Source organism: Perna viridis, chromosome 1 (genome assembly GCF_037379345.1).
Source record: "Perna viridis isolate PV_CMFRI_1.1 ecotype Kerala chromosome 1, ASM3737934v1, whole genome shotgun sequence".
NCBI lineage: Eukaryota > Metazoa > Mollusca > Bivalvia > Mytilida > Mytilidae > Perna > Perna viridis.
This window is the reverse complement of record NC_142445.1, coordinates 15,645,771-15,658,509: the sequence shown is the minus strand read 5'-3', so window position 1 is coordinate 15,658,509 and position 12,739 is coordinate 15,645,771. Positions and strand designations below refer to the sequence as shown.

Genomic DNA, 12,739 nt, shown 5'->3' with positions numbered 1-12,739 from the left:
ATTTTGATAGAGAAAAAAAAACATAAAACATTAATTAAACTTATTTTTGTAGATCACCTAAATGATTTTATGAAAGAAGATAGATAAAAACAAAAACTAAAAAAAACCAAATATATTTACAACGGTAAAAGGATTATATATATGTTTGCTTATATTTTTGTTTAACTTGAAATGCTCATTCATCTACATGTAATTATGCACATCCAAAATATAAAACAATAAAGTTGTGATAGACAGCAAAATTCAATCAAGAAAAATACATTACCTCTGTATGAGCTAGATATACAATAAAGTAGCTAAACACAGAAGGTCAAAATCTTCTTCCTGGTTGATAACTGGTTATTTTGCCAGATAACTTGACTATTTCATGGGTTTTTAATAGATTTAATATTTAAAAAAAATAGGCTCATAGCTGAAATAGTATGATTTTATTACATTGGGGTAAATAGTTTAATGTGATAATACTGATTTTATGTATAGATCCAACCACAATCTATTCTGAATGGAAAATATCAAACACTAAATAGTTTTTATCCGAACTTTTCATCATGAATCCAATTTAATTTTGTTTACACTTGAATACTGTTGGTATATCATTCTATAAACTAAAATGTTATGACCATAAGAGCTATCTACCCTTTTCATTATCCAAACCATTTCAATTCTAGGACAATAAAGGTGGTTTCGGCTTGACTTGAAATTGTCAACCTTTTCTTTTCTCTGCCCTGTTCATAGGTTGAAAAAATATAACAATACTAGTATTCCTCAAATAACCAGTTTTGTACAGCATAGTTTTAGCATCTTCAGAGACATTCCAATTTTCAACTGTTTCTAAATATATTTGAAAATCATTTGACTTGTTTAAGTCTAAGACATTCAACAAATATTTAGCACATTCAAAAACAGAAACAGAGAACTAATAAAATGATACATCTTTCAAGTAAATAACATGCAATGTTATTCACTTTTACATAATTAACACCAATTTATTGTTAAAAATGAGGAAATGAATAAAACACTACCAGACATTCAAATTTATAGAACAGACCACCAGGAAAAAAGAAGTACAGACACACTTGAGGGAAAACCTAAATGTTGTATTTCAAGCCTCATTAAAAAAAAAAACCCAAAAAACATGCCTCTTCTTTTGTCTAAGTTATGATGCAGGTCGATGTATATCAAGTATAGGTCTGATAGACATTACTGAGCTATCAACAAAAATACTGACAGAATAAGTCCAACTGCATCAACCTCTAGACAAAAAATCATATTAGGGGTGTTTATAAATCAAGATTATAATTACATCAGTACAGTGGCATGTACATACCAGATTTTTTAAAACTTAACTGAAAACATTTAATATAAATTATCTATAGATCTGTCAATTCTACCAGCATTTGTTTAAATAAAAGATAAATCTGTCTTTCAAGGTACTTATATCCCAATGCTGTATAAATTTAATATTGCAGAAACACTTTGGGTTCATTTTAAAGAAAAAAAGAAGTAATACCTCTGTCTAAATTAATTGTGCTTTGCAGGCGGAAACTACATATTAGTCAATAGCAATAGTGATTTACAAAACTGTTCAAATTTGAAATCCCTGACACAGAGTGATCTAATACTGCATTAATTGAGAATCTAAAAATATAGATGTTGTGTCATATGGACTAAAGAAGGAACAGAAACACACAACATTATGAGAGAAACATATATACTTCTAAAAATTTGTTATTGACAGTATACATGAAGATACATGTATAATACCATATACTGTGAAAGTATTATTACATGTATCTGTGGGGTACCAATTTTCATGGTTTTCATGGGTTTGGTTAATCACGAAATTAGGTTCCCAACGAAAAGGAAATTCAAGAATTTACAAACTGATATTATTTCCCCTAAACCACAAAAATTGTTACCCATGAATAAAAGTACCTTCACAGTACAAAATTTTGCCTTAAACATACAAGTTTACTGGTATACATTTTTAACAGAAACTTGTAGTTTATTCCTCTATTACCCTGTATGACCACCTTTCAGAACATTCCAAATTATCAGGAATAATAGAAATACACTGCATACTGCACATTCCAGCTAGAAATTTTAGGGCAAAGGGGTACAATATGGCACTTTCAACACATTTTGGTTTTAAAAAAATAACTGTGATAGGATATTTTTGGTTAAAAAATGATAGTATCGTCAAAAAATATTTAAAGCAGTTCTGACCAAAGTAAATTAATGCTAGAGCTAACAGACAGAATGGTACAGGATCACTTTATTTTAGACTAGCTGAGATACAGCTGTACATCTTCTAAATGTACTTGTATTTCTTACAAAACAATTTTCTCTGAAGTAGATAACTACAGAGCAGAAATGTTCACTAATTTTTACAAGTGTATTTGAAAATCTTACACAGACTTGAAGTACAATGTACCATGTGTTTGTTTGTCTACAACAGATGTAGAATGCTGGAATGTCTGAATGAAACAATAAAATGGTCAAGCAGCAAGCCTGGTCTTAATCGACAAATTCAGTGCTTAAATTATTTTAAAAATTTCCATCATTAAAAAATTAGGACCCCTTTTGTGGTTTTCCTAATATAATTTATTAGATTTCTAAGAGTCACAGAATAACAGAATTCTAGTAATTAAAGATCAGCTTTTAAGTGTTATTTTCTATTCTATATAAATAACTTTTGAAAATTTTAAATCAAGTTCTTGGGGTTTTTATTTGTTAGGTCAACATCAGTGACAAAGTTGTACATTTCTAACTTAATTAAGTACATGTATGTGTCTGTTTCCTGAGTTTCTCTTCCTTTCCATCCAAGTAAATACCATTACAACATCATGTACAAATGTACTGCACATGCCTTCTACATGTACATGTTTCTAAGCTATGAATTTCCAGCTCAAATAGACCTTTCATGTGAACTTCCTGATACAGTGCTAAAAATAATCAGCGGTGAAATTCAAAGTTCATATTTCTCGTTAGAAGAATAAACATTTGTATACAGACTTCCTAATTGGATAAACTAAAAAAAATACTTAAGATGTAAGATGGATAATATATGTATAACTTAGTAAATAAGTAATGCAGACCCAAAAAGTAACTTCCTGGTTTAAAAAAATATGAAATATACATGTGAAATTAGAATTGTATACAAAATAGATAAAAATTGAAAGGCAGGATGAAGCCTCTTAATCCTTTTTTTACTTTTACAAATAAGAATAATTTATCATTAAACAATACACATACATGTAGGTGTGACAATCAGATAGTTACATCCACATACAGAATTACATGTACGTTGAGAATCTGATAGCTACTTCTAAATACAATGTTTCGCAGCACACATCTTCATACAATTATATAAAATGCTTGGTTTTGCCCCCTTATTCCTAAAGGGAATCAATACCAACCTTCTTTTAGTAGAATAAAACTTCGCTGTACAATTGTATCAACTAATATTCCAGTTATTGAAGGAAAAAAAAAACCTGGTGTCTAAGGATGACAGAGACAACAACATGGATGACAACAGCACTATTTCATTATACCACTGTAAAATTTTCAAAATCTTGAGAAAGAAACTAGATCCTTAAGCTTGGCATTTCTACTCCTAATTTTTTTCCCAAATATCTATATAAACATGTTTTGACTATGCTGTTACAAGCTATTTATTTTGAAGTAAAATCTTAATGATATATACACTTAGGGAATAATATATACATGTAGGGACTGCATTTCAAGGTTTAGGAAGTTCTTTTCCATCTATTTATAATTTGTTAAAGTAAAGTGCATGTAGATATGTCGTAACACTAGTATACTTTATACACACTAAGTCAATTGTGCAAAGGAAAATGAATTTAAATCCCAGGTCACACACACTAAAAATATAATGCATAGATTTTCAATGATATTTCAGCTCTTTTCAATTATACAATACATTATAATTATTTAGTTTTGCTTTTCATTTGTACAAGGAAAAATTTAAGTATTAGTTTGATGCTACAAGTGGGTGACAGGGAAGTACTTTGAAACATCACAATGAATTTCAGTTTAATTATCAATTTACCAAAAATGACAGCTTTCATGAGCAACTCGGCAGGTGTTTCTAGAAAAGCAGAGGACACTTACCCTACCGGTGCACCTGGTCCATGCTCCCAGTTTTAATGGAGTCAGAGTTGCTCATTTGCTTTTGTTACTTTGTATGTATGATTTTAGTTACTTTATGTTCTTTGTTGTGTGTGTCTGTTTCCCATGTCTGGTCTTTGTCCCTAGATTATATTCTTTTGATTACCGCTATAACCTTGGTTCCCTTGATTACTCTTTTGCAAGTCAATTTCTCTGAACATTATTTATTTCATAAAATAAAATCATATTTTGAAAATTAATTTCTAAAGTTTAACACTGTACTCATAAATATTTTTTTCTGGTTTATGGCAGTTTAATTAAGCTACATAGTTTGGAGGAATATTTGGAAAAACTCAAAGATTAGTTTTTGTACAAATGAAATGGAACAATTCACTTTTCATTATCACTGGAGTCAAAGAATTTGAAACTGATTTCATTTTCTATACATCATAATACATGTACCTGTATTTGCCGCTCCATACTCTTCTATTATATGAACAACATCACCCACTGTCAAACACAAACATCCCGATTTCTTTCCCTTGTAATTGTTTATTGCTGAAAGTAGAATATCAGTACACCTTTGGTATAAATCATTACTTCATTTTTTTTCTCTAGGATCCTAATGTATTTAAACTTTCAATGATAAACCAGAAAATATACAAATGTATAAATTTGTGAACATTTTGAGTTACAAATGTAAAAAAGGGGTCTAAGAGCAAAAAAAAAAATTCTCACAAATTTATTTTTGAATTTTTTTCGCTCTTAGCAGTGAGATAATAGTGCTAGTAATATCGAATGAGAATCATTTAATAAAACCTCACTAGAACTTTCAAATACAACAAAATATAGTAAAATGCTAGTACATTGTATGATAAATGTATCTGTTAAAGAAGGGACTATAGAAAAAGGAATAGATATGATGGAACACCAAATATACACCATCATATAACCTTTATAATAATAAAAGCTTACATAGATCACCAAAAGGCTTTCAGTACTTGAAATATAGTGAAATATAGCACCATTTGTGGCATCCTGGGTATTATTGTTCTAGGCACTCACCAAAACCAATGCAAATTATTCCGATCTAGGATCTTAATTGAGAAAAACATTACCAGTAGTCTTAAGACATCAATACATGTACAGGTAGTATTTTCACAGATTGACAAAATTAAAAAAATGATGCATATACTTTTACATGTACATTTATTTTATTAGCGGCAAAAGGAAAAGAGTATTGTCAACAAATCTGGTTAAAGTTTTGGTCATTCAATAAAAAAATATGGCAACAAGACAGGAAACATTGTATCACCTTGGTGTTGATGATCTGAAGAAAGTAACGTCATTTATAATTTTACAATAACCCTGTGCCTGTGGTACATGTATAAAACTAATTCAAAGCTTCAGAAGTGCAATCATGTTTTCTATCTTATGTTCTGCACTTTTTAAAAATTAAAATATATGTACATGTACATTGTATATGTGTACTGTACATGCTTTATAACCTACAGTAAACATATGCTGAACATCCAAAGTCGGGAATTTTGGGCATCTGTATGTTTTGTTTCTTTTTCACTTTCAGTTTAATTTATGTTGCTGGAGTACAAAGTGGCAACAATTTCACTGTGCCTGTGTATTATGTTGTTTTTGGGCTAGCTGCAGCCTGCCAAGTGGTGTGAAAGTTCCCTCATCATTCAATGAAGAACCATGGGTGGCCTTCAGCTGATATTTTTCATCCCAGTAGTGTTGTTGTCTCTTTGACATATTCACCATATCCATTCTCCTTATATTATTCATTTATACACTAATAATAGGCTATGAAGTACTATGTACATGTACATTCATATTCTAGGTTTTGAACATTTTATTTATCTATAAACCCAGGAACATGAAGAAAGCTGAGACTGGCTTAATTTGACACCTATCAATACATTAATAGCATTTAATTTGAAATCACATTCTTGTATGTCATTATTGATTTAAGAAAACAAGGAACCAATGTTAGTAGTATCATAAAATACCTTAGATGCCAAACTACCTGTAATAAAACCTACTAAATTCATGAACACACAGTTCAACTTAATAAAAAGTTACATGTAACTGTAAAAGGCTTTTAAACCATGTGCATGTGCATTTACATACACCTGCATACATGTTCATTACAGGCATATGTACATGTACATGTACAATGAATGGATAGCTTACCTGAAGGTGAAAATAAATATTAGTACATGTACATGTAATATAGCGCATTTACATATAACAATACAAAGAATTTTCAATTCCTTATCAATCTTACAAGTAAATGAATCACGAAACATGAAATTTCTAATTAAAATTTGTGATGATCATTGCAGTTTCCATTGCAAGGAAGTGTATGAGGTGACCTTCTGATGAAAGTCTATAAGGTGACTTCCAGATGAAAGTCTATGAGGTGACCTCAAAATGAAAGTCTATGAGGTGACCTCCAGATGGAAGTCTATGAGGTGATCTCCAGATGACAAATTTGATACAGAGGAGTGGAAAGAAGTTTTGTACATCTTATAAATCTCCTTTTTATTCACATACAAATCTTGAGATGATGTTTCAAGGGGGAAGCTACATGTTGGACATTTTTGCCATTTTTTGTCAATTTAAAACATGAAATTGACAAACAAAGAGGGGGATGCTAACCCCAAACACCTTCCCTTTGGATTGGCTACTGATGCTTGTCTGAAAATAGGGCTCAAATTCAGACTCAATATACGGGTTGGAAAATCACTATGTCCTGTTAGATGTAATTTTTTACATGCATATCTTTAACCGTGAATCTTTGACTTTAAAATCAATAGATATATTCATTTAGACAAGTACCAGTAAACTTCCTTGGGTCAAAATACTTCTTTCATTTGACAATACTCTGTATATGTTGCTATAAATGCTTACAAAGTACAGTAACAAATAGTTTAATACTTAAGACTAGAAACCTGTCACTCCATTTTCCATAAGCTTCAAAGCTAATTTCACATATATATCTTTTGTCAGACATGGATTAATAATGGGCCATCCTCTTATCCAATCAAATTTCAATAGACTATTAATTAACATTTTTTGTTTACCAAAAAAAATCTTATTTAATATGACTTTAATTATGTGATAAATGCTGCATGCCCACTCTAATACTAAACTGTGGTCTATTAGCTTAATATTAACCTAAAGAAGACTACATGTATGTCCAAATGTATCAGAATAATTCTAAATGTGTCTACCTAAAATCCTAAAAATGGTATGACATTAGCATTGGAACTCCAGCAAACAGGGTGAATTAGACCTCTAAATACATATAGCATGAAAAATTTAAATTTTTTCCTAAATTTAAGATGTCAAGAACATAGGAAGGTATTGTACATGTAGTAACAAAATGTTAAAATAGTTTTTTTCGTTTCAAAAATAGGTTCACTGTTTAATTTTATCGAAGCTCAAAGATGAAGTACATTGCAGTTGTACATGTATTTTGTATGAATGTAAATTTTGGAGATGTAATTTTGGGACTATTCTTGTAACCTACGTGTATAAATTTAACCTCCCCAAAGCTTACTTAAAAATACACAGAAAAGTAGATTCATTACAGAACTTGAATTCGACTATTCCACAGTCATGGAATGGTGTCATCAATGACACAAGCTGCAGTACAGCATTCAGCAGTGGCAGCAGGGAAATAAGCTGGACACTTAGAAACAATATGTAAAGTGACCTGGCTATAACAATTGACCTACCAACAAGTAGATGTTATGAATAATCTAAGCTCATAACATCCACATGGCCTGGCACTAGCAGATGTATTGATAGACTGGAAGCTCAAGTCAAGTGCAAACAGAATGTCAGGACTTTAAAGTAGATAGACATCAAATCAGTACATTTCCTCCAACAAACCTTCCATCAATAGCTAACACAGTCACTAACACCATACATATACATACACGAACATGGACTCACTGGATTACACTGCAAAGCGAACAGATGGGCAGACTTTTTAATCCCTGTACTAACTCTTTACATGTACATGCAACAAAGCATATACTTGGATTATCCTTCACATAAAGTGAAATTATCAGATTTATGAGACTGCAACAGCAAAAGTCATGATAATAAATAGAAAGACAATTGGTGATTCATAAAAAAATATATATATTTTAAATCATGTAAAGAAATGTTCCCTTACCAACACCATATTTTTGAAGAGATATCTTCCATGTGTTGCGTTCCATTACTATACAATGTTTACTTCCGCATTTTGTCCATCACTCTCATTTTTCAACTATAACTGAACACTTTCTGTCACAGTCAGTCTGTAAAGCATATAATCCATCTTTTTTCTTACATCTTCCTCTTCGGTGTTTGACCAGACCTCAAATTTGTCAAATTTATGAACAAACTATTCAACGAAGCAAGACATATATCTCATTTCATCAATTTCTTAACATAAATATTTTTCGGACAATTAACCCCGATGGAAGATGATGCATAACAAATTTTCCAAATTTATTTATAAATCATTAGCTGCGAAACTTCAAGATGGCAGCGCCCAGTATAGACTCAATTTTAACAGGTCAAGATTTTATTTTAATGATATCTCGACATCTTCGTTCTTCATTTTTTTAAATTGATTGTTGATAACACCAATCCACTCTCTTAATCGTATATGCTGGGTTTGTAACCATCCTTATCATCGATGATATCAATATTGATTCGTACTCATAAACAACAACCTGTCAAGCTGTTGCTATCATACAATAAGTTACGTGATTATAGGAATGGCGTTAAAGTATGCTTATAATTAAATGTAAGCACCAAATATCAAAGATTCTTGCTAGCTTTGTTGTTTTGACGGCAGTATGAACTCTGACATGAGTCTGATAACAGGTACTGAGGTAGGGTCTAAAAATGTGTGACCTGTAGTATACCAACTTTTCCCTATACCCAAGTAATCTTTTGTCAATTTCTTCATTATTACTTGATAATTCTGATCACAAGATTTGTCATGCTTATAGCCATTTTTGATTGGTCGAGAATGTCTTTGCCAGAAAGTTCATACTTGCATGAACTTCGCCAGATCATTCATACATGCATGAACTTGGCCAGTCAACTTGAAATCAATATGGGGGCCATGTAGTTCGATAGAGTGTGGCAACAAACTAAATGGCATAATATATAGCCGTAGGAATAGATTATTACGTCCACATTGATTTTACTGTTACAGTTTGTTTACAGAGTAATTTTCAGCTCAGGGAAAGAAACTTATAAATGCTTTAAATCTAACTACAAGTAAATTTGTCCCAAAATTAAATTGTCCCAGAACTAGATTCTATAAGTACATTTACCAGTTCAACTCATTTCAAAAAAAATAATTCCCAAATGTTGGGATAGAACTATAAGGATTAAACAGCTATTTTTGGTCATTCATGTATGTATGAACGGATTTCTCCACTCCCAGACATTACATGAATGGCTAAAGCCGTTCATTGAGTTTGGGAGCTCTGAAATCCGTTGGTACATGCATGAACAACCGAAAATAGCTGTTTAAACTTTAATCCTATAATATTTCTAGCTGAAAGTTGGTACACGTACAAAATGACATAATAGCTAGGCTTTAGTTAATTTTGAAAAACTTGCTTTTATTCAATTTATTCTTCCTGAAATTCCCATACCGTAAATCAAAGTCCATTATTTTTCTTATCTGAACAATTTTAATGCATATTTGACATTAGAGCATCATAATATTATAATATTCATTGATGATAAATTAAAATCACATAAGACTTCATTGCATAAGAGCCTGTATATAATACTTTCTTTTTCATCATGGATAAGATTGTCTCCACTTTTTGCTGGTATGGCGATAGATACTGGGTATGTTGCAGATTTCAAACCCATTCAATTCTTTTTAAATTAATATTAAAGTCTTTAAGTGAAATTTCAACCTCACATTGTTTTCCGAAAATAGTAAAATTTAGACAAGAAAGTGAGAAATAGTCAATTATTAGTTAAGTATGGTAACTTCCGGTTACACATTTGAGACCTTTTGAAATGAGAAGACCAATAAAACAGAAACATTAGAAAATTATATATCATTTTCTTGATTGAAAATTAAAAGTAATGGACTTTTGCCTATCTCATGCAATTTTCAGTTCTTAACATACCGTAATAATGAATATTTTTGCAAAATATTATTTGGTAACAGGGAAAAACTTGCATGGGTACAAGTTACATGTTTTAGACTTTACTTTGATAACAGAAAATAATCATTGAAATAAATGCTTGTGTATTTGCAAAGTCAAAGGTTTGTGCAAAGTACATACAAAAGTATCTGCACATGTACAACAAACTTTCAGTGCTATTTAGCAAATAGTTCATGATACTGAGGGTCATATGGCAAGGCATTATATGAAATAGTTGGTTGACCAAAAAATTTATATGGACCAAGGTGTAGGGACGAAAAAAAATCCAGGACACAGAATTTGCAGCTGATTTAGTGGCATTCTTTTCGAACCTTTTCTTTTTTCTCTTTGATATTTCAAACTTTTGCCAAATCTCTTGCAATGCATCTTGAAAGCTTGGCAGCCCTGTAATATACAAGTACATGGTAACATTTGACAAAATGTAAATGTTAACATCAAAGTCATGCTAAGAATAGATGTAGTGGAAGGTTTTTATTTTGTTTGTTTCTTGGGGTTTAACGTCCGAGCAGCAATATTTCAGCTATATTCAGACGAGGGAAGGTTTTTAATCATGTATCTCTAGTAACAAACTGTTAAAAGCTTGGCTGAATTATAGATTCTTGCCTACATTGCCTAAATATCTGGGGAAATTACTTAGTAAACAAAAATTTGGCTGAATTCTCATACAAGATTTATGAGGATAATCTGGAAATTTATTTTCATGGGCATTTTGGAAAGAATTTTTATTATTTCTTCTCCTTTAAAAATGAAAAATAAGGGGGTGCATTTTTAAAAAAAATGGATTCTGTGTGATGTTAAAAAATTCAAAATGGGAAATGTTTGAAGTATTGATCTGACATTTAATAAGCTTATTTGGCTTCTTTTAACAACATATATTTTGTTAACTCCCTTGTACCAACACAAGAGATATTCTCATATAATAAAGACCTGATCACTGTTATTAAGAAATTTTCATGTACATGTACATCGTATGTACTTAAATTCCAAATCCTTTTTTGAATATTTTTATTTCATTTTTTTACAGAAAAGTTAGTCCTTGAGTCCTTGAAGTTGTCACACATTGAAGACAGTAGGGCTGAAACTTCGGCAATAGAAGAGACAATTGTCTTCCCTTGTTTGGTGTGTACCCAGAATTCTGAAAATAAAGATGAAATTCAGCATCATTTAGTCACTGAACATAAGATTGTAGTTGCTGATGTCAACCTTATTAGTCAGTTTAACAGGTAAGTGTAAATACACCTGAGTTGTATCTCCGTGTGTTCTCTATGGGAATTCACCTGCTTGACAGTAACAATTAGCTTTAAATTTAGCCCTTATTTATACTTTATAACTTATTTGCCTCTTGGTAAAGGGTTTTCATCTGATTAATTGCAACATTTTTTTTTTCATGAGATGTCTCATCAATTTGAAGAAAGCTGGTATCTCAGACATTGGAGAAAGCTGAGTTTTAGCTCAAAAATAGTTTTCATTATGTGTACAGAATATGGTCTAAGGGGAGACAATTGGACCAAATTCTTTATAAGAAAAGAACATTTCAAGTTTTTACTAGCATCACCTTTGGTGATTGTAGGTCTAGCAGACATTCAAATATGTCTGTCTGTCCATTACATTTAGGGGGTACTTACTTTGTGTAATCTGAAATTCAAAAGGTATTTAACCAATAGTATTCAAACTTTGTACCGTGTTTACACCACCTATCATGAAGAGTTTTGTTAAAATTATTCAACCTTTGCACTGTCTGTATGTCCCTATTGAAGGTGTAATGTGTACATCCTATTTTGGAGAAATTTAATTATTTTGTCTTACATTTTTGTATATTGAATTTGACCATTTTTTTCTCAGCAGTGTATACTATCTTTGATACGCTACATAGGGAAACACATTGTATGTAACCCACACTAGTTTTTTTTTAACTGGTTTAGTGTTTATATACATATTAAAGATACTTGTCTGCTGACAAACATATAACAGTGACCCAGGTCTAGACATGTATGGGTCTTGTTTTTTTTTATTGTTTTAAAGATACGAAAGGGTAATTAAGGGAACCAAGATTCAAGTAGTAGTCAAAATAATAAATATCAAGGGCTAGACAGGGAAAATAGACAGACACAACAGAGAACCTGAAATAACCAAAATAACATGTACAAAGAAACAAAAGTAAATGAGCAACTCTGACTGCTCTAAAAGGTAAATGAGCAACCCACACTCCACTAAAAAGTAAATGAGCAACTCACACTCCACTAAAAAGTAAATGAGCAACCCACACTCCACTTAAAAGTAAATGAGCAACCCACACTCCACTAAAAAGTTAATGAGCAACCCACACTCCACTTAAAAGTAAATGAGCAACCCACACTCCACTAAAAACTGGTAGTTCATTTCTTATC

The 12,739-nt window shown here is 31.2% G+C and overlaps 2 protein-coding genes across 17 annotated transcripts in view; one reads left to right on the top strand and one right to left on the bottom strand.

Moving 5' to 3' along the window:
* LOC148627433 (dedicator of cytokinesis protein 3-like) overlaps nt 1-8,475 on the bottom strand; it is a 101,189-nt gene extending 92,714 nt beyond the window's left edge. For 13 of the 14 annotated variants that reach the window (XM_088573009.1, XM_088573024.1, XM_088573038.1 and 10 more), the window contains exons 1-2: nt 8,336-8,475; nt 4,594-4,689 (exon numbers count right to left, since the gene is read on the bottom strand). In XM_088573009.1, the coding sequence (XP_088429135.1) occupies nt 4,594-4,689; nt 8,336-8,381 (142 nt within the window). In that variant the 5' untranslated portion in view covers nt 8,382-8,475. Of the gene's footprint in view, nt 1-265; nt 314-4,593; nt 4,690-8,335 lie in introns of those variants that run through there. The other variant, XM_088573056.1, reaches the window with a different exon arrangement.
* Nucleotides 8,476-8,613: 138 nt separating this feature from the next.
* The window catches only part of LOC148627431 (zinc finger protein 277-like), a 35,449-nt gene continuing 31,323 nt past the window's right edge, over nt 8,614-12,739 (top strand). For all 3 annotated transcript variants that reach the window (XR_015920712.1, XM_088573132.1, XM_088573144.1), the window contains exons 1-2: nt 8,614-8,722; nt 11,377-11,575. Coding sequence is in view for 2 of the 3 variants with exons in the window: in XM_088573132.1 (XP_088429258.1) it covers nt 8,689-8,722; nt 11,377-11,575 (233 nt within the window). In the remaining variant the exon portion in view is untranslated. The remainder of the gene's footprint in view (nt 8,723-11,376; nt 11,576-12,739) is intronic.